Source organism: Rhinichthys klamathensis, unplaced genomic scaffold (genome assembly GCF_029890125.1).
Source record: "Rhinichthys klamathensis goyatoka isolate OS25496 unplaced genomic scaffold, OSU_Roscu_1.1 h1tg000802l_1, whole genome shotgun sequence".
Taxonomy (NCBI): Eukaryota; Metazoa; Chordata; class Actinopteri; order Cypriniformes; family Leuciscidae; genus Rhinichthys; species Rhinichthys klamathensis.
Genome location: NW_026607194.1, coordinates 125,569 through 148,838, shown reverse-complemented (window position 1 = coordinate 148,838; position 23,270 = coordinate 125,569). Strand labels below are relative to the sequence as shown.

General features: G+C 48.9%; 2 protein-coding genes across 16 annotated transcripts in view; both read right to left on the bottom strand.

The window, feature by feature from the left end:
* The window catches only part of caskb (calcium/calmodulin-dependent serine protein kinase b), a 103,836-nt gene extending 90,885 nt beyond the window's left edge, over positions 1-12,951 (bottom strand). For 8 of the 15 annotated variants that reach the window (XM_056243525.1, XM_056243526.1, XM_056243522.1 and 5 more), the window contains exon 1: positions 12,336-12,949. In XM_056243525.1, coding sequence (XP_056099500.1) covers positions 12,336-12,394 — 59 coding nt within the window. In that variant the 5' untranslated portion in view covers positions 12,395-12,949. Of the gene's footprint in view, positions 1-12,335 lie in introns of all 15 variants that reach the window. The other 7 variants (XM_056243528.1, XM_056243530.1, XM_056243531.1 and 4 more) reach the window with 4 other exon arrangements.
* A 5,274-nt stretch (positions 12,952-18,225) lies between these two features.
* On the bottom strand, positions 18,226-22,628 carry fbxl3b (F-box and leucine-rich repeat protein 3b). The gene is made up of 4 exons (XM_056243498.1): positions 22,248-22,628; positions 20,098-20,220; positions 19,741-19,912; positions 18,226-18,905 (listed from the first exon to the last, which is right to left on the bottom strand). The coding sequence occupies exons 1-4, from the start codon at positions 22,608-22,610 to the stop codon at positions 18,265-18,267; spliced, it is 1,299 nt and encodes a 432-aa protein (XP_056099473.1). The 5' UTR covers positions 22,611-22,628; the 3' UTR covers positions 18,226-18,264.
* Between the last annotated feature and the right edge of the window lie 642 nt (positions 22,629-23,270).

The following is a 23,270-nucleotide window of genomic DNA, read 5'->3' as shown; positions in this document are numbered from 1 at the left end:
ACACACTCTCAGCGTCCCTGATCTCACACACACACTCTCAGCGTTCCTGATCTCACACACACACTCTCAGCGTTCCTGATCTCACACACACACTCTCAGCGTTCCTGATCTCACACACACACTCTCAGCGTTCCTGATCTCACACACACACTCTCAGCGTTCCTGATCTCACACACACACTCTCAGCGTTCCTGATCTCACACACACTCACAGCGTTCCTGATCTCACACACACTCACAGCGTTCCTGATCTCACACACACACTCACAGCGTTCCTGATCTCACACACACACTCTCAGCGTTCCTGATCTCACACACACACACTCACAGCTTTCCTGATCTCACACACACACTCACAGCGTTCCTGATCTCACACACACACTCTCAGCGTTCCTGATCTCACACACACACTCTCAGCGTTCCTGATCTCACACACACACACTCACAGCGTTCCTGATCTCACACACACACTCTCAGCGTTCCTGATCTCACACACACACACTCACAGCGTTCCTGATCTCACACACACACACTCACAGCTTTCCTGATCTCACACACACACTCACAGCGTTCCTGATCTCACACACACACTCTCAGCGTTCCTGATCTCACACACACACACTCACAGCGTTCCTGATCTCACACACACACACTCACAGCGTTCCTGATCTCACACACACACTCACAGCGTTCCTGATCTCACACACACACTCTCAGCGTTCCTGATCTCACACACACACTCTCAGCGTTCCTGATCTCACACACACACTCTCAGCGTTCCTGATCTCACACACACACACTCACAGCGTTCCTGATCTCACACACACACTCACAGCGTTCCTGATCTCACACACACACTCTCAGCGTTCCTGATCTCACACACACACACTCACAGCGTTCCTGATCTCACACACACACACTCACAGCTTTCCTGATCTCACACACACACTCACAGCGTTCCTGATCTCACACACACACTCTCAGCGTTCCTGATCTCACACACACACACACTCACAGCGTTCCTGATCTCACACACACACACTCTCAGCGTTCCTGATCTCACACACACACTCTCAGTGTTCCTGATCTCACACACACACACTCAGTGTTCCTGATCTCACACACACACACTCTCAGCGTTCCTGATCTCACACACACACTCACAGCGTTCCTGATCTCACACACACACACTCTCAGCGTTCCTGATCTCACACACACACTCTCAGCGTTCCTGATCTCACACACACACTCTCAGCGTTCCTGATCTCACACACACACTCTCAGTGTTCCTGATCTCACACACACACACTCTCAGCGTTCCTGATCTCACACACACACACTCACAGCGTTCCTGATCTCACACACACACACACACACACACTCTCAGCGTTCCTGATCTCTCACACACACTCACAGCGTTCCTGATCTCACACACACACACTCAGCGTTCCTGATCTCTCACACACACACTCAGCATTCCTGATCTCACACACACACTCAGCGTTCCTGATCTCACACACACACACTCAGCGTTCCTGATCTCTCACACACACACTCAGCGTTCCTGATCTCACACACACACACAGCGTTCATGATCTCACACACACACTCTCAGCGTTCCTGATCTCACACACACACACACACACTCTCAGCGTTCCTGATCTCACACACACACACACTCAGCGTTCCTGATCTCACACACACACACTCTCAGCGTTCCTGATCTCACACACACACTCAGCGTTCCTGATCTCACACACACTCACAGCGTTCCTGATCTCACACACACACTCTCAGCGTTCCTGATCTCACACACACACTCTCAGCGTCCCTGATCTCACACACACACTCTCAGCGTTCCTGATCTCACACACACACTCTCAGCGTTCCTGATCTCACACACACACTCTCAGCGTTCCTGATCTCACACACACACTCTCAGCGTTCCTGATCTCACACACACACTCTCAGCGTTCCTGATCTCACACACACACTCTCAGCGTTCCTGATCTCACACACACTCACAGCGTTCCTGATCTCACACACACTCACAGCGTTCCTGATCTCACACACACACTCACAGCGTTCCTGATCTCACACACACACTCTCAGCGTTCCTGATCTCACACACACACACTCACAGCTTTCCTGATCTCACACACACACTCACAGCGTTCCTGATCTCACACACACACTCTCAGCGTTCCTGATCTCACACACACACACTCACAGCGTTCCTGATCTCACACACACACACTCACAGCTTTCCTGATCTCACACACACACTCACAGCGTTCCTGATCTCACACACACACTCTCAGCGTTCCTGATCTCACACACACACACTCACAGCGTTCCTGATCTCACACACACACACTCACAGCGTTCCTGATCTCACACACACACTCACAGCGTTCCTGATCTCACACACACACTCTCAGCGTTCCTGATCTCACACACACACTCTCAGCGTTCCTGATCTCACACACACACTCTCAGCGTTCCTGATCTCACACACACACACTCACAGCGTTCCTGATCTCACACACACACTCACAGCGTTCCTGATCTCACACACACACTCACAGCGTTCCTGATCTCACACACACACTCACAGCGTTCCTGATCTCACACACACACTCTCAGCGTTCCTGATCTCACACACACACACTCACAGCGTTCCTGATCTCACACACACACTCACAGCGTTCCTGATCTCACACACACACTCTCAGCGTTCCTGATCTCACACACACACACTCACAGCGTTCCTGATCTCACACACACACACTCACAGCGTTCCTGATCTCACACACTCACATCGTTCCTGATCTCACACACACACACTCTCAGCGTTCCTGATCTCACACACTCACAGCGTTCCTGATCTCACACACACACACTCTCAGCGTTCCTGATCTCACACACACACACTCTCAGCGTTCCTGATCTCACACACACACTCTCAGCGTTCCTGATCTCACACACACTCAGCGTTCCTGATCTCACACACACACTCTCAGCGTTCCTGATCTCACACACACACTCTCAGTGTTCCTGATCTCACACACACTCAGCGTTCCTGATCTCACACACACACTCTCAGCGTTCCTGATCTCACACACACTCAGCGTTCCTGATCTCACACACACACTCTCAGCGTTCCTGATCTCACACACACACTCTCAGTGTTCCTGATCTCACACACACACTCTCAGCGTTCCTGATCTCACACACACACTCTCAGCGTTCCTGATCTCACACACAGACACACACTCAGCGTTCCTGATTTCAAACACACACTCACACTCAGCGTTCCTGATCTTACACACACACTCTCAGCGTTCCTGATCTCACACACACACTCTCAGCGTTCCTGATCTCACACACACACTCAGCGTTCCTGATCTCACACACACACTATCAGCGTTCCTGATCTCACACACACACTCTCAGCGTTCCTGATCTCACACACACACTCTCAGCGTTCCTGATCTCACACACACACTCTCAGCGTTCCTGATCTCACACACACACTCTCAGCGTTCCTGATCTCACACACACACACTCACAGCGTTCCTGATCTCACACACACACTCACAGCGTTCCTGATCTCACACACACACTCTCAGCGTTCCTGATCTCACACACACACACTCACAGCGTTCCTGATCTCACACACACACACTCACAGCTTTCCTGATCTCACACACACACTCACAGCGTTCCTGATCTCACACACACACTCTCAGCGTTCCTGATCTCACACACACACACTCACAGCGTTCCTGATCTCACACACACACACTCTCAGCGTTCCTGATCTCACACACACACTCTCAGTGTTCCTGATCTCACACACACACACTCAGTGTTCCTGATCTCACACACACACACTCTCAGCGTTCCTGATCTCACACACACACTCACAGCGTTCCTGATCTCACACACACACACTCTCAGCGTTCCTGATCTCACACACACACTCTCAGCGTTCCTGATCTCACACACACACTCTCAGCGTTCCTGATCTCACACACACACTCTCAGTGTTCCTGATCTCACACACACACACTCTCAGCGTTCCTGATCTCACACACACACTCACAGCGTTCCTGATCTCACACACACACACACACACACACTCTCAGCGTTCCTGATCTCTCACACACACTCACAGCGTTCCTGATCTCACACACACACACTCAGCGTTCCTGATCTCTCACACACACACTCAGCATTCCTGATCTCACACACACACTCAGCGTTCCTGATCTCACACACACACACTCAGCGTTCCTGATCTCTCACACACACACTCAGCGTTCCTGATCTCACACACACACACAGCGTTCATGATCTCACACACACACTCTCAGCGTTCCTGATCTCACACACACACACACACTCTCAGCGTTCCTGATCTCACACACACACACACTCAGCGTTCCTGATCTCACACACACACACTCTCAGCGTTCCTGATCTCACACACACACTCAGCGTTCCTGATCTCACACACACTCACAGCGTTCCTGATCTCACACACACACTCTCAGCGTTCCTGATCTCACACACACACTCTCAGCGTCCCTGATCTCACACACACACTCTCAGCGTTCCTGATCTCACACACACACTCTCAGCGTTCCTGATCTCACACACACACTCTCAGCGTTCCTGATCTCACACACACACTCTCAGCGTTCCTGATCTCACACACACACTCTCAGCGTTCCTGATCTCACACACACACTCTCAGCGTTCCTGATCTCACACACACTCACAGCGTTCCTGATCTCACACACACTCACAGCGTTCCTGATCTCACACACACACTCACAGCGTTCCTGATCTCACACACACACTCTCAGCGTTCCTGATCTCACACACACACACTCACAGCTTTCCTGATCTCACACACACACTCACAGCGTTCCTGATCTCACACACACACTCTCAGCGTTCCTGATCTCACACACACACACTCACAGCGTTCCTGATCTCACACACACACACTCACAGCTTTCCTGATCTCACACACACACTCACAGCGTTCCTGATCTCACACACACACTCTCAGCGTTCCTGATCTCACACACACACACTCACAGCGTTCCTGATCTCACACACACACACACTCACAGCGTTCCTGATCTCACACACACACTCACAGCGTTCCTGATCTCACACACACACTCTCAGCGTTCCTGATCTCACACACACACTCTCAGCGTTCCTGATCTCACACACACACTCTCAGCGTTCCTGATCTCACACACACACACTCACAGCGTTCCTGATCTCACACACACACTCACAGCGTTCCTGATCTCACACACACACTCACAGCGTTCCTGATCTCACACACACACTCACAGCGTTCCTGATCTCACACACACACTCTCAGCGTTCCTGATCTCACACACACACACTCACAGCGTTCCTGATCTCACACACACACTCACAGCGTTCCTGATCTCACACACACACTCTCAGCGTTCCTGATCTCACACACACACACTCACAGCGTTCCTGATCTCACACACACACACTCACAGCGTTCCTGATCTCACACACTCACATCGTTCCTGATCTCACACACACACACTCTCAGCGTTCCTGATCTCACACACTCACAGCGTTCCTGATCTCACACACACACACTCTCAGCGTTCCTGATCTCACACACACACACTCTCAGCGTTCCTGATCTCACACACACACTCTCAGCGTTCCTGATCTCACACACACTCAGCGTTCCTGATCTCACACACACTCAGCGTTCCTGATCTCACACACACACTCTCAGCGTTCCTGATCTCACACACACACTCTCAGTGTTCCTGATCTCACACACACTCAGCGTTCCTGATCTCACACACACACACTCTCAGCGTTCCTGATCTCACACACACTCAGCGTTCCTGATCTCACACACACACTCTCAGCGTTCCTGATCTCACACACACACTCTCAGTGTTCCTGATCTCACACACACACTCTCAGCGTTCCTGATCTCACACACACACTCTCAGCGTTCCTGATCTCACACACAGACACACACTCAGCGTTCCTGATTTCAAACACACACTCACACTCAGCGTTCCTGATCTTACACACACACTCTCAGCGTTCCTGATCTCACACACACACTCTCAGCGTTCCTGATCTCACACACACACTCAGCGTTCCTGATCTCACACACACACTATCAGCGTTCCTGATCTCACACACACACTCTCAGCGTTCCTGATCTCACACACACACTCTCAGCGTTCCTGATCTCACACACACACTCTCAGCGTTCCTGATCTCACACACACACTCTCAGCGTTCCTGATCTCTCACACACACACACACACACACTCACAGCGTTCCTGATCTTACACACACACTCTCAGCGTTCCTGATCTCACACACACACTCTCAGCGTTCCTGATGTCACACACACACTCAGCGTTCCTGATCTCACACACACACTCTCAGCGTTCCTGATCTCACACACACACTCTCAGCGTTCCTGATGTCACACACACACTCAGCGTTCCTGATCTCACACACTCAGCGTTCCTGATATCACACACACACACTCAGCGTTCCTGATATCACACACACACTCTCAGCGTTCCTGATCTCACACACACACTCAGCGTTCCTGATCTCACACACACACTCTCAGCGTTCCTGATCTCACACACACACTCTCAGCGTTCCTGATCTCACACACACAATCTCAGCGTTCCTGATCTCACACACACACTCACACAGCGTTCCTGATCTCACACACACACACTCTCAGCGTTCCTGATCTCACACACACACACTCACAGCGTTCCTGATCTCACACACACACACTCACAGCGTTCCTGATCTCACACACACACTCACACTCAGCGTTCCTGATCTCACACACACACTCACACTCAGCGTTCCTGATCTCACACACACACTCTCAGCGTTCCTGATCTCACACACACACACACACTCACAGCGTTCCTGATCTTACACACACACTCTCAGCGTTCCTGATCTCACACACACTCTCAGCGTTCCTGATCTCACACACACACACTCTCAGCGTTCCTGATCTCACACACACTCTCAGCGTTCCTGATCTCACACACACACTCTCAGCGTTCCTGATCTCACACACACACTCTCAGCGTTCCTGATCTCACACACACACACTCACAGCGTTCCTGATCTTACACACACACACACTCTCAGCGTTCCTGATCTCACACACACACTCTCAGCGTTCCTGATCTCACACACACACTCAGCGTTCCTGATCTCACACACACACACTCTCAGCGTTCCTGATCTCACACACACACTCTCAGCGTTCCTGATCTCACACACACTCTCAGCGTTCATGATCTCACACACACACTCTCAGCGTTCCTGATCTCACACACACACTCTCAGCGTTCCTGATCTCACACACACACTCTCAGCGTTCCTGATCTCTCACACACACACACACACACACACTCACAGCGTTCCTGATCTCACACACACACTCTCAGCGTTCCTGATGTCACACACACACTCAGCGTTCCTGATCTCACACACTCAGCGTTCCTGATATCACACACACACACTCAGCGTTCCTGATATCACACACACACTCTCAGCGTTCCTGATCTCACACACACACTCAGCGTTCCTGATCTCACACACACACTCTCAGCGTTCCTGATCTCACACACACACTCAGCGTTCCTGATCTCACACACACACACTCAGCGTTCCTGATATCACACACACACTCTCAGCGTTCCTGATCTCACACACACACTCAGCGTTCCTGATCTCACACACACACTCTCAGCATTCCTGATCTCACACACACACTCAGCGTTCCTGATCTCAAACACACACTCTCACAGCGTTCCTGATCTCACACACACACTCTCACAGCGTTCCTGATCTCACACACACACACTCTCAGCGTTCCTGATCTCACACACACACACTCACAGCGTTCCTGATCTCTCACACACACTCTCACAGCGTTCCTGATCTCACACACACACTCTCACAGCGTTCCTGATCTCACACACACACACTCTCAGCGTTCCTGATCTCACACACACACACTCACAGCGTTCCTGATCTCACACACACACACTCACAGCGTTCCTGATCTCACACACACACACTCACAGCGTTCCTGATCTCACACACACACTCAGCGTTCCTGATCTCACACACACACTCAGCGTTCCTGATCTCACACACACACTCACACTCAGCGTTCCTGATCTCACACACACACTCACACTCAGCGTTCCTGATCTCACACACACACTCTCACTCAGCGTTCCTGATCTCACACACACACTCTCAGCGTTCCTGATCTCACACACACACTCAGCGTTCCTGATCTCACACACACACTCTCACAGCGTTCCTGATCTCACACACACACACTCACAGCGTTCCTGATCTCACACACACACACTCACAGCGTTCCTGATCTCACACACACACTCTCACAGCGTTCCTGATCTCACACACACACACTCACAGCGTTCCTGATCTCACACACACACACTCACAGCGTTCCTGATCTCACACACACACTCAGCGTTCCTGATCTCACACACACACTCAGCGTTCCTGATCTCACACACACACTCACACTCAGCGTTCCTGATCTCACACACACACTCACACTCAGCGTTCCTGATCTCACACACACACTCTCACTCAGCGTTCCTGATCTCACACACACACTCTCAGCGTTCCTGATCTCACACACACACTCAGCGTTCCTGATCTCACACACACACTCACACTCAGCGTTCCTGATCTCACACACACACTCACACTCAGCGTTCCTGATCTCACACACACTCACACTCAGCGTTCCTGATCTCACACACACACTCTCAGCGTTCCTGATCTCACACACACACTCACAGCGTTCCTGATCTTACACACACACTCTCAGCATTCCTGATCTCACACACACACTCACACTCAGCGTTCCTGATCTCACACACACACTCTCAGCGTTCCTGATCTCACACACACACTCTCAGCGTTCCTGATCTCACACACACACTCACAGCGTTCCTGATCTCACACACACACTCTCAGCGTTCCTGATCTCACACACACACTCTCAGCGTTCCTGATCTCACACACACACACTCACAGCGTTCCTGATCTCACACACACACTCTCACAGCGTTCCTGATCTCACACACACACACTCACAGCGTTCCTGATCTCACACACACACACTCACAGCGTTCCTGATCTCACACACACACTCAGCGTTCCTGATCTCACACACACACTCAGCGTTCCTGATCTCACACACACACTCACACTCAGCGTTCCTGATCTCACACACACACTCACACTCAGCGTTCCTGATCTCACACACACACTCTCACTCAGCGTTCCTGATCTCACACACACACTCTCAGCGTTCCTGATCTCACACACACACTCAGCGTTCCTGATCTCACACACACACTCACACTCAGCGTTCCTGATCTCACACACACACTCACACTCAGCGTTCCTGATCTCACACACACTCACACTCAGCGTTCCTGATCTCACACACACACTCTCAGCGTTCCTGATCTCACACACACACTCACAGCGTTCCTGATCTTACACACACACTCTCAGCATTCCTGATCTCACACACACACTCACACTCAGCGTTCCTGATCTCACACACACACTCTCAGCGTTCCTGATCTCACACACACACTCACAGCGTTCCTGATCTCACACACACACTCTCAGCGTTCCTGATCTCACACACACACTCTCAGCGTTCCTGATCTCACACACACACACTCTCAGTGTTCCTGATCTCACACACACACTCTCAGCGTTCCTGATCTCACACACACACTCTCAGCGTTCCTGATCTCACACACACACACACACTCTCAGCGTTCATGATCTCACACACACTCTCTCAGCGTTCCTGATCTCACACACACTCTCTCAGCGTTCCTGATCTCACACACACACTCTCAGCGTTCCTGATCTCACACACACACTCACACTCAGCGTTCCTGATCTCACACACACACACTCTCAGCGTTCCTGATCTCACACACACACTCTCAGCGTTCCTGATCTCACACACACACTCACAGCGTTCCTGATCTCACACACACACTCTCAGCGTTCCTGATCTCACACACACACTCTCAGCGTTCCTGATCTCACACACACACACTCTCAGTGTTCCTGATCTCACACACACACTCTCAGCGTTCCTGATCTCACACACACACTCTCAGCGTTCCTGATCTCACACACACACACTCTCAGCGTTCATGATCTCACACACACTCTCTCAGCGTTCCTGATCTCACACACACTCTCTCAGCGTTCCTGATCTCACACACACTCTCAGCGTTCCTGATCTCACACACACACACTCTCAGCGTTCCTGATCTCACACACACACACTCTCAGTGTTCCTGATCTCACACTCTCTCAGCGTTCCTGATCTCACACACACACACACACACACACACTCTCAGCGTTCCTGATCTCACACACACACACACACTCTCAGCGTTCCTGATCTCACACACACACACACACTCTCAGCGTTCCTGATCTCACACACACACACACACTCTCAGCGTTCTTGATCTCACACACACACACACACTCTCAGCGTTCCTGATCTCTCACACACTCTCTCAGCGTTCCTGATCTCACACACACACACACACTCTCAGCGTTCCTGATCTCACACACACACACACACTCTCAGCGTTCTTGATCTCACACACACACACACACTCTCAGCGTTCCTGATCTCACACACACACTCTCAGCGTTCCTGATCTCTCACACACACTCTCAGCGTTCCTGATCTCTCACACACACTCTCAGCGTTCCTGATCTCACACACACACACTCACAGCGTTCCTGATCTCTCACACACACTCTCAGCGTTCCTGATCTCACACACACACTCTCAGCGTTCCTGATCTCTCACACACACACTCTCAGCGTTCCTGATCTCTCACACACACACTCTCAGCGTTCCTGATCTCTCACACACACTCTCAGCGTTCCTGATCTCTCACACACACACTCTCAGTGTTCCTGATCTCTCACACACACTCTCACAGCGTTCGGCTAGTCTTACATCTGTCAGATCAGAAACTAAAGCTGATGTTCTCCGTGTGTTCTCCGTGTCTCCGGTCGCGTTCACATGTAAATTGCGTGAGTTTATTTCATCCATTACATCTAAAGATCTGAAAAGCCCGTATTCCCCCACAGACCCTGAAGACTTCAGCACAGGAGAGGGAGGAACTGGAGTAAACGTGTGTGTGTGTGTGTCTCCTCATCTACTTGTGATCCAATCCACCAAAACGCATCTTAATGTGTGTGTGTGTGTGTCTGTGTGTGTGTGTGTGTGTGTCTGTGAGAGTGTCTGTCTGCCTGTCTGTGTGTGTGTGTGTGTGAGAGAGTGTCTATCTGTCTGTCTGTCTGTCTGTCTGTGTGTGTGTGTGTCTGTCTGTGTGTGTGTGTGTGTGTGTGCGTCTGTGTGTGTGTGCGTCTGTGTGTGTTTGCGTGAATGTCTGTGCCTGTCTGTCTATGTGTGTGTGTGTGAGAGAGAGTGTGTGTCTGTGTGTGTGTGTGTGTGTGTGTGTGTGTGTGTGTGTGTGTGTGTGTGTGTGTGTGTGTGTGTGTGTGTGTGTCTGTGAAAAGTTCTTTGAGGAGCTTAAGAAGGTTCTTCTATGGCTTCACTGAGGAAATCCTTTATTTTTAAGATCCACACACACACACACACAGGAGTCTCAGAAGATGATCAGATGATGCAGCGGTTCATTCAACAAGTTTGAATGAAATAACCTGAAATCTACAAACCAACTTTAATATCTCAACCAATAATCAGCAGTGCAATCACACACACACACTCACTCACATAAACACACACTCTCTCACACACACACTCACATCATCTTACAGGCACAGCCAGATTTATACTACAGACTAATATTCAATGAAGATATGTCAGTATTAGAATAATCCTGCACAATGGGAAAGACAAAAATGACATTTCACCTTTACAAGACAAGCATCGACATGAAAGTCATATAATAACTGAGAGTATGAATGAAGAGTTAATGATCAATGAATATTAGTGTCAAATCACTATCTCCCTCTCTCTCTATCTCTCTCTCACACACACACACTCGGTCAGCTGAACCTAAGAGCCATAAAATGTCAACAACACACGAGACAAAGAGATCCGGAGGAAAACGCCTCACACCGGAGCCGATCAGCATCAGATGATTGATTGATTGATTAGATTCGATTACTCACTTCCCGATCACCTCACACAGCTCGTACACATCCTCGAACAGCACGTCGTCGTCAGCCATAGTCCCGACGACAGATCCTCGGGAAAAGATCCGATTTCCCACAGAAACGCGCCGCGAACGTCAGAATCCGAGCGGCGGATGATTTTCACCCGCGGAATCCTGTCGTAAATCCCGCGGATTCCCGTCGACGACTGACCCACCGAATCTGCCCGTTCACACCGAACGACGAACGACGATGATGATGGTGGTGGTGGTGATGATGATGATGATGTCAGGGAAAATCAACGCTCCGGGATTCAGGTCGCAACGCTCCGGGAATCTGCCGCTTCAAATAATAAATGTCAGCGTGACGTGAACGGCCGCAAAAAAAAAAAAAAGAAGACAAAAAAAAACGGCTCGAGCGATTCCAACGATGAAAACGCGCTCAAAGCCGGTGCCGCTTCGGTTCCCGTCCAACGGCGCTCATGATTGTCCGTTAGACGCACCGGTACACGCCCTGGTCCTCCGTTAAAGCGGCTCGGTGCGCGTGAGGTAAAGCAGCGCTGCCCGTGTAACGGTTTTCTGCAGCTCGGTGTCTCTCCTCCCGCTCCGCTGCTACTCCCGTTCAGCGCGTAACGCTCCGCCCTCTCAAGGTTATGAAGCTGCGGGATGAAGAGCCACAATGGCCGCCGGAGTGCGCTGGATAACCCGGATGTTTCCGCTGACGCTCATCGGGCTGTTTGAGCCAAGATGGCCGGAGAAGGGCGCGCCTTCGCGTCCACAGCGCTGAGTTTCCTAATCTGACCACAGAAAAGCCGTTCTCTGGTCAATCGGCCAATGGAGGATCCGCGTCGCTCCGCGTGCTGGTTGACCATCCGATGACGTCAGAGTTTCTGCGATTTTCCTGAGGATCCGTGCATTTTTTATTACGGAATAAATGCTGCAGAATAATATCTCTGGTAATAAATAGTAGGGGTCGCAGGCTGAACAATATTTTGTTTGTGATCCTGATATTTATCAAAGATGACGTCACTGACTGAGCCACATGATGATCATATCAAGCGCAGAAATATTCTCAAAAAAATACAGATTTAATATAAACTGATACGGTTTGCACATTCGAGCAGCTAATAGCCTATCGACCTATTTATCTAAATAAAAACACTTTCGAAGGAGCGCTTGCTTCTGCACTGATCCCAGACAAAAAAATGGTTGTTTTTTTGTCTTTTAGTGCTTATAATACTCTTCAACTGTACAGTACATGTTCATATTAATAATATTTCTTGCACATGACTCTCGTAACACCTTATGGAAGACTATTTCTGCCACATAAGAAAATAATCCTGCTTTTGTAAATCGTAATTATGACATAAAAAGTCTAGATTGTGACATAAAAGCTGAACATTTGACATGGAAATTTCGATAATTTTCGATTTTTTTGTTAATTTCATTTTTCATTCAGTCATAATTATGATTTAGCATGTCATAATTTCGACTTTATCTCATTATTTTGACTTTTTATGTCAATTATTACATAAAAGTCAAAATTTTGACTTAATTTACCTTTTAATCTATTAATTTTGACATTTCATGTCATAATCAAGATTTTCCCTATTTTTGTCTTGTGTGGCAGTAACGGGTTTCATACATCAGTGGCTGAATTTTAAATCCCTCATGAAATCAAAACTTCTGCTCTTCATCCTCTGAGTTGAAGAGACACAGACACATGACATCACACACACACATGACATCACAGACACATGACATCACACAGACACATGACATAACACACACACACAGGACATCACACACACATGGCATCACACACACACAGACTCATGACATCACAGATACATGACATCACACATACACATGACATCACACACACACATGACATCACAGACCATGACATCACACACACACAGACACATGACATCACACAGACTCATGACATCACAGACACATGACATCACACACACACACACATGACATCACACACACATACTTTACTGTAAAACTTTTTGAAAAAGTAACTCAGATATTTTGTTGTAAATTTAAAAGTAATGCCTTACCTTATAGTTACTTGAAAAGTAATCTGGCTACATTACTTGTAATGCATTACTAGACCTAAGTCTAATGAAAATACTTACTAACATCATTTATATATAAAAAAAAGCATTAAATCTGATGATATCTGAAAATAGGAGTTAAAAACTACATTGAAACGCAGACATAAAACCATGATAAATGTACAATGACAAGTGTAATGTGATAATAATAGTGTTTCACAGGGTAGATCACAGTGTTCGCAACACTACAGTCAGGGTTCGATTCCCAGTGAATGACCCCATAAAAACCCTGAATGCAATGTGGATAAAGTGTGTTAAATCAATGATCTCTCTTCCTGAAATCACCAGATAGAGATGATCCATGTACGTGACTTATAAAGGTTATAACGCTAAAGAAAGCTATCTGAACATGAGCTGTAAATCCACATTTGTGATGTCATCATATCTGAGTGTGCGAGTTTTCTAGTAACTGGGACGGTCCAGCGCTGAATGACATTAACATTTATTTTTTCCATCTAATCACTATTTCAGAATTTGATTCGTCTTTTATGTTTATGTGGCTAATTAATTAGAAGAAAGTTAATGCACTTATACAGTCAGGAAACGGTTTACATATGCGTGTGGAGCAGGACCTGTTGTGTCACGTGACGTCCTGCAGAGCCGATGGGCGGAGCTTGATGTCCAGCTCCCCCTTGAAATGGGTGGGGCTAGACAGACCAACCACAGCATTACCCTACATAACTCCACCCATTCAGTCCAGAGAGGCGGAGCTGGACATCATTGGCTCTGCATTGAATGAACCAATCACAGTCGAGTACTGAATGAGCTTTTATTGAACTCTAATGCCTTTTTTGAAACCTGAAAATGCCATTATTTTATTTCAAAATACTTTTTCAGACTTTCATCTAAACAAACACAATAAAATCAGTTTCATTTTTAATAGAATTAACGATTTAAAAAGCAGTTCAGTGTGTCTAACCTATAATTGAAGAGACACATCTTCCACTGATGTGAAACACACACTGAAGCCTTCTTACATTCACACATTTATTCAAAAACAACAACAAAAACATTTACACCACATTGGTTTCTCTTTTATAGATAAACTTCTATACATTTATATTCATAAAAACGATAAAGTAATTAAAAGCCACAAGCTTTTATCCCTATTCATTTAATGCAAAGAAAATAATATAATAATCGTCATTATCATCAGGAGAAATATTGACAACCGATAATCTCATATGTACATTTCTAAAATACATTTCAATATAAAGTGCAAATGATCTGAATCTGAGTCTCTGTAAAGTATTGCTTGAGAACTAATGAAGCGCTTCCATCATCGCCAGACACGAGCGACGCGGTCACATGACTCAGACACGAGCGACGCGGTCACATGACTCAGACACGAGCGACGCGGTCACATGACTCAGACACGAGCGACGCGGTCACATGACTCAGACACGAGCGACGCGGTCACATGACTCAGACACGAGCGACGCGGTCACATGACTCAGACACGAGCGACGCGGTCACATGACTCAGACACGAGCGACGCGGTCACATGACTCAAACCAGAGCCAATCACGCCTTTCTCTGCAGTCGTCGGATTCTCGTACTGGTCCTCCAATCACACATTCACACTGATTTCCTCCAGCGACTGCGATAAAAACTACAAAACACAAGAGCTCACGACGACATCATCATCATCATCATCATCATCATCATCAGGAAATGTCAACTGGACTGATCAACCCTTGGAGTAACGAGCACTGGATTCAGATTAACGGTTCGCAGTGTTTTCTGATGTCCAACATGAGAGAGGAGACACACACACACACACACACATGATCAGACCCGACGAGCTGAAGCTTCTCCCGCCTTCATCCTCCACAAGCTGACGACACGTACACTACACACAAGCATGTTCAGTGAGTTCAATCTCTCAGCTGTCTTTAATGTCCGACTGTACGGCAGTCAAGAGCGTTAGAACGGAGTTGTGCGTCCTCCATCAGGGAGCGCTCGGGCGTGAGCTCGTCACACGCGGGATTGAAACAGTCGCTACACAGAAATCTCTAACGCTAGTTTTGGTCGCGGCTCGTCTTGAAGAACGGAGATCGTCTGGCGGAGTCGCAGGAGAATCCCTGCAGGACTGAGTCAGGTCTCCCACACCCACAGAAGCTCCTCCGAGGTCATGTGATCGCAACGTCATTAATCGGCTATCGTGAACACGACAAACTAACGACCGAGGACTGCAGATTAACCCGAGGATCAGAGAATGTTTTAGGATTTGCAGAATGTGTTTCAGACGGCCAAATCGTGGACAAAAAGGCTGCGATTATTTTATGTGCAGCTTGTCAGTGAAGTACGGCTGATCGGGAGTAAATGCTCCATCTGAACACCAGAGGGCGTCTCACACACACACACACACACCACATATCCATCTGAACACCAGTCTCTCACACACACACACACGCCACATATCCATCTGAACACCAGTCTCTCACACACACACACACGCCACATATCCATCTGAACACCAGTCTCACACACACACACACACACGCCACATATCCATCTGAACACCAGTCTCACACACACACACACACACACACACCACATATCCATCTGAACACCAGTCTCTCACACACACACACACCACATATCCATCTGAACACCAGTCTCACACACACACACACGCCACATATCCATCTGAACACCAGTCTCACACACACACACACACACACACACCACATATCCATCTGAACACCAGAGTCTCTCACACACACACACACACACCACATATCCATCTGAACACCTGAGTCTCACACACACACACACCACATATCCATCTGAACACCAGTCTCACACACACACACACCACATATCCATCTGAACACCAGTCTCACACACACACACACCACATATCCATCTGAACACCAGTCTCACACACACACACACACACCACATATCCATCTGAACACCTGAGTCTCACACACACACACCACATATCCATCTGAACACCAGTCTCACACACACACACACCACATATCCATCTGAACACCAGAGTCTCTCACACACACACACACACACACACACCACATATCCCTCTGAACACCTGAGTCTCACACACACACACACACACACACACACACACACACACACAGACAAACACACCACATATCCCTCTGAACACCTGAGTCTCACACACACACACACAAACACACACACACACCACATTTCCCTCTGAACACCTGAGTCTCACACACACAAACACACACACCACATAACCCTCTGAACACCGGAGTCTCACACACACACACACACACACACATCCCTCTGCACACCAGAGGGCGTCTCACACACACACACACACACACACACACATCCCTCTGCACACCAGAGGGCGTCACACACACACACACACACACACACACACATCCCTCTGCACACCAGAGGGCGTCTCACACACACACACACAACGAAACGCTGTGATTGATGAAACATGAGTAATAAACACACGACTGCCGTATTCTGTGTGAGAAGCGCACCATCTCACAGGAGGACGAGCTCAGCTGTCCTGATGAAGTGAGTTTGGAGTAAAGCGTGTTATTAAATGTCGTCTTTTGTTGGACAAGAAGTTCATAAATGCGTCTCATGTCTGGAAAGATGTTTGACGCGTGTTGCTTTTTCAAATGCTCGTTATAAGCGACTCAAACTCGGGGCTTTCAGAGTGAGCCGCGATTACTGAGCCGTGCTTCACTGACACGCTGCACATTATCAGTTTCAAATTTATAAATCACGATAACTCAAATCGGTTTAAGTGCGGTTACATGTAAGCCGTGCAGGCCTAGTGAGCACCCGGCTGACGTGTGTCTCCGGCTACCAGGTGGGCATCATGTCGGTGAACCAGACGCGCCCCAGGTGTTTGGACACTTCCCAGTGGATGTCGTCCAGCCCGTACTGGTGGTCGGGCATCAGAACCTCCTCCATGATGGAGAGCTGCGAGAGCCGCTTGCCACACATCTTCACGAACTCCACGAAGGCGCTGCAGGAGACCTCGCACTCGCCCAGGCCGATGGCCGCCAGGTGTTTGCAGCGCTCAGCGATGCGGATCAGCTCCTCGTCGAGCGGGCGCAGGCCGTTAGCACACACCACCAGCTCCACCAGCCGCGGGCACGTCAGCCCCACGCGGCCCAGGACCTCCTTACTGACCGAACGCCCGAAGTACAGGTGCGTCACCGGCACCTCGTCGCGGAAGAACGGCCCGAACTCGTTCTCGTACAGGAAGTAGTACATGACGAGGTTGAACTGGGGCGAGTGGCGCAGCATGGCGTCCCAGCTGCTCTTCTTGATGGAGTGGAAGCTCTGGCCCGGGGTCTCGCTCACCACGTCGATGCGCAGGTGCTCCAGGTGAACGTGGCGCTCCGACGACAGCGCTAGCAGGAGCTCGTCGCTCAACAGGTGGTAGTTTAGCGCTAGCTCGCGCAGACCGTGACACTGATCCGCCACACACAGGATTCCTGCAGAGACAACACACTCCGTTAGCTCACATGTTTAAAGAGCACCAGTGTTGTCTGTCTTCAGTGTGTAGTGTTGCTGTTTGATAGGGTCGGGAATCGAATACTTGTTATAAAATTCTAATTTCAATTCCTCTAATCGATTCCTTTGTGAGCATTTTAATGACTTTAAAGCGTTCGAGCGAGAGACTGTGTGTTCTGTCCTCGTGTGTGTCAGTGTACTGGACCCGCAGCTCTTAAAGTGACAGCGCTCATATTCCTGCCGTCTCTATAATAACACTAATCGCACAACAGAAGACGGAGAACACACACTCGTTCTTCACTGAAAAACTTCTGTAACTATATTTGTAATGTATATTTTATTAATAAAGTGCAGTGTTATTTTACATTTTACATTCGATTAGTTTCTGCCCCGAACACCTGAAAATCTTAAAACACTGTTTATTTCAATCATATCTTTGTTCAGTTGTGTCTATTTGTTGCGATTGCTAATTTAATTAAATTTTTTATTACTGAGTGTTTACTTGTCTTTAATAATGCTTGATATTTACATTAGTTCGGCTAGTTGTTTCTCTAGTGTTTTTAAACCACAGGCAAACGCTCCTGTAAGTGTTATTTAGCTGATGATTTGTTCGTGATATTAATCTACAATTAAATGTTTTGCAATATGACTAAATGTGAATGATATCCAAGTTTTTTGTTACTTATTGTAATCGATAAGAATCGTAATGGTTGAAATGCCCGGTTCCCCAGCCCTGATGAGAGTGTGTGTGGCGCTCGCCTGCGGCAGCTTCAGTGTGTGTGTGTGTGTGTGTGTGTGTGTGTGTGTGGCGCTCGCCTGCGGGGGACACGTGTGGACAGCTGCTCATCTTCAGCAGCTTCAGTGTGTCGCTGCTGTTCGCCACCAGCACTTTGAGCGACGGATCGTCCACCGGAGTGTCGTCGATCTTCAGAGACGCCAGAGACTTAGAGTTCACGAACACCACCGTCAGCGCGGAGATGAAGTGAGACTGAGGAGAGAACACACACACACACACACAAGAGCGGAATATAGTGAGGCTGAACCTGAGAGATGGAAAACAGAATGTGTGTGTGAGTGTGTGTGAGGGCGAATGGGTGTGTGTGCGTGCGTGTATGTGTGCGAATGAGTGTGTGAGAGTGTGTGTGTGTGTGTGTGTGTGTGTGTGAGACTGACTTTGGGCAGCTCCATGAAGGAGGGTCTTGCGGTGGAAATGAGGCCGAGGGTCTTCAGAGAGCAGTTGACGAGCTGAGAGAGGATATCACACGCGGCTTCTGCAGATTCAGTGCTGCTGTCCACCTGAACACACACACACACACATCAGCAATGACATCATCTCCAGCTGCAGTGAGAGACACTCACTCCCTCACACACTCACACACTCACACACTCACTCACTCACTCACTCACTCACTCACTCACTCACTCACTCACTCACTCACTCACTCACTCACTCACTCACACTCACTCACACACTCACTCACTCACTCACTCACTCACTCACTCACTCACTCACTCACTCGCACACTCACTCACTCACTCACTCACTCTCACACACTCACACACTCACTCACACACTCACTCACACACTCACTCACACACTCACTCACTCACACACTCACTCACACACTCACTCACTCACTCACTCACTCACTCACACACTCACTCACTCACTCTCACACCTTGAAGCTGACGTACTACAGGTGGTTGGAGTGGCGCGTGATGATCTGCTTGATGAGGTCGGGGTGTGTACTCACACACACTCACTCACTCACTCACACACTCACTCACACACTCACACACTCACTCACACACTCACTCACTCACTCACTCACACACTCACTCACTCACTCACACACTCACTCACTCACTCACACACTCACTCACTCACACACTCACTCACACACTCACTCACTCACACACTCACTCACTCACACACTCACTCACACACTCACTCACTCACTCACTCACTCACTCACTCACTCACTCACACACTCACTCACTCACTCACTCACTCACTCACTCACTCACACACTCACACACTCACTCACTCACACACTCACTCACTCACTCACTCACTCACTCACTCACTCACACACTCACTCACTCACTCACTCACTCACTCACACACTCACTCACTCACTCACTCACTCACACACTCACTCACTCACTCACTCACTCACACACTCACTCACTCACACACTCACTCACTCACACACTCACTCACTCACACACTCACTCACTCACTCACACACTCACTCACACACTCACTCACTCACTCACACACTCACACACTCACTCACTCACTCACACACTCACTCACTCACACACTCACTCACTCACTCACTCACTCACACACTCTCACACCTTGAAGCTGACGTACTACAGGTGGTTGGAGTGGCGCGTGATGATCTGCTTGATGAGGTCGGGGTGTGTACTCACACACACTCACTCACTCACTCACACACTCACTCACACACTCACTCACACACTCACACACTCACACACTCACTCACTCACTCACTCACTCACACACTCACTCACTCACACACTCACTCACTCTCACACCTTGAAGCTGACGTACTACAGGTGGTTGGAGTGGCGCGTGATGATCTGCTTGATGAGGTCGGGGTGTGTACTCACACACACTCACTCACACACTCACACACACACTCACTCACTCACTCACACACTCACACACTCACTCACTCACACACTCACACACTCACTCACTCACACACTCACTCACACACTCACACACTCACACACTCACACACTCACACACTCACACACTCACTCACACACTCACACACTCACTCACACACTCACTCACTCACACACTCACTCACACACTCACTCACACACTCACTCACACACTCACTCACACACTCACTCACACACTCACTCACACACTCACTCACACACTCACTCACACACACACACTCACCTTGAAGCTGACGTACTGCAGGTGGTTGGAGTGGCGCGTGATGATCTGCTTGATGAGGTCGGGGTGTGTACTCACACACACTCACTCACTCACTCACTCACTCACTCACTCACTCACTCACACACTCACTCACTCACTCACTCACTCACTCACTCACACACTCACACACTCACTCACTCACTCACTCACACACTCACTCACTCACTCACACACTCACTCACTCACTCACTCACTCACACACTCACTCACACACTCACACACTCACTCACACACTCACACACTCACTCACACACTCACTCACACACTCACTCACTCACTCACACACTCACTCACACACTCACACACTCACTCACACACTCACTCACACACACACACTCACCTTGAAGCTGACGTACTGCAGGTGGTTGGAGTGGCGCGTGATGATCTGCTTGATGAGGTCGGGGTGTGTGGCCCTCAGGCAGGAGCTGGCCGGCTGGTTGAGCTGGAACTCGAAGCACCTCCAGAGCTGCGGCGTGTGGAAGGTGTTGTTCCAGGCGCGACACACCTGTGCGGCCCAGGCCCGGTCCAGCAGAGGCAGGTACTGGAAGACGATCAGCAGGATCTCCTCGGGGAGCAGTCGCCAGTCCACCGAGCCGTCGTCCTCAGAACCAGCCCAGCGGACCCGCTTGCACAGCTCCGGGGCCCCGGGGCCCGACACACTGCTCTCCTCCGCCTCATCCACTCGCTTCTGCCCGCGCTTCATTCTGAGGAGACAGACCAACAGCGCTTAGGAACGAGTGGAATATGAGTTCTTCACATTAGGGCTGTCAAATTTCTAATATTCATCAAAAAAAAAAAAAAAAAAAACGTGCATTCGAATTGTTGGTGTGTGAGGAGGCGCGAAACATGACGATGACGTCACTGATGCGGTGTGTTTCGGTCAGCTTATCCGGTACAGAAGACACAGTATTCAGTTAAACAGGCAACATTTACTCTTTAATGACCTGTGATTAACTAGATCCGCTGTGATCTTCTGAGTTCATCTAAACCACACATGGATTAACAAGCATTTGCCAAACACATTCATGTATGAATTAACTATACAGAAGTTAAATATGTGTGTGAACACGCCCAACATGACTCCGCGAATCAAGCTCCAGATATGCGTGAGAAAAACACTGTACAGAATGAATATCAATATTAATCAAGGATAAATCTGCATCTGAACAAACACCAACATCAACATTCTGTCATTATTCGATCAGCTTCAGTCTGACATCTATCAATCTCCCTCAATACACCTCCACTACACACTCTCTGTCGCTCCTCCATCCCATAATCACAATCATCCGGGATACTTCTGATGCGAAACAAAGTCTCAGCTTTAAAATCCTGTCAGTTCCATCAGTAAATTCAGCCAGTA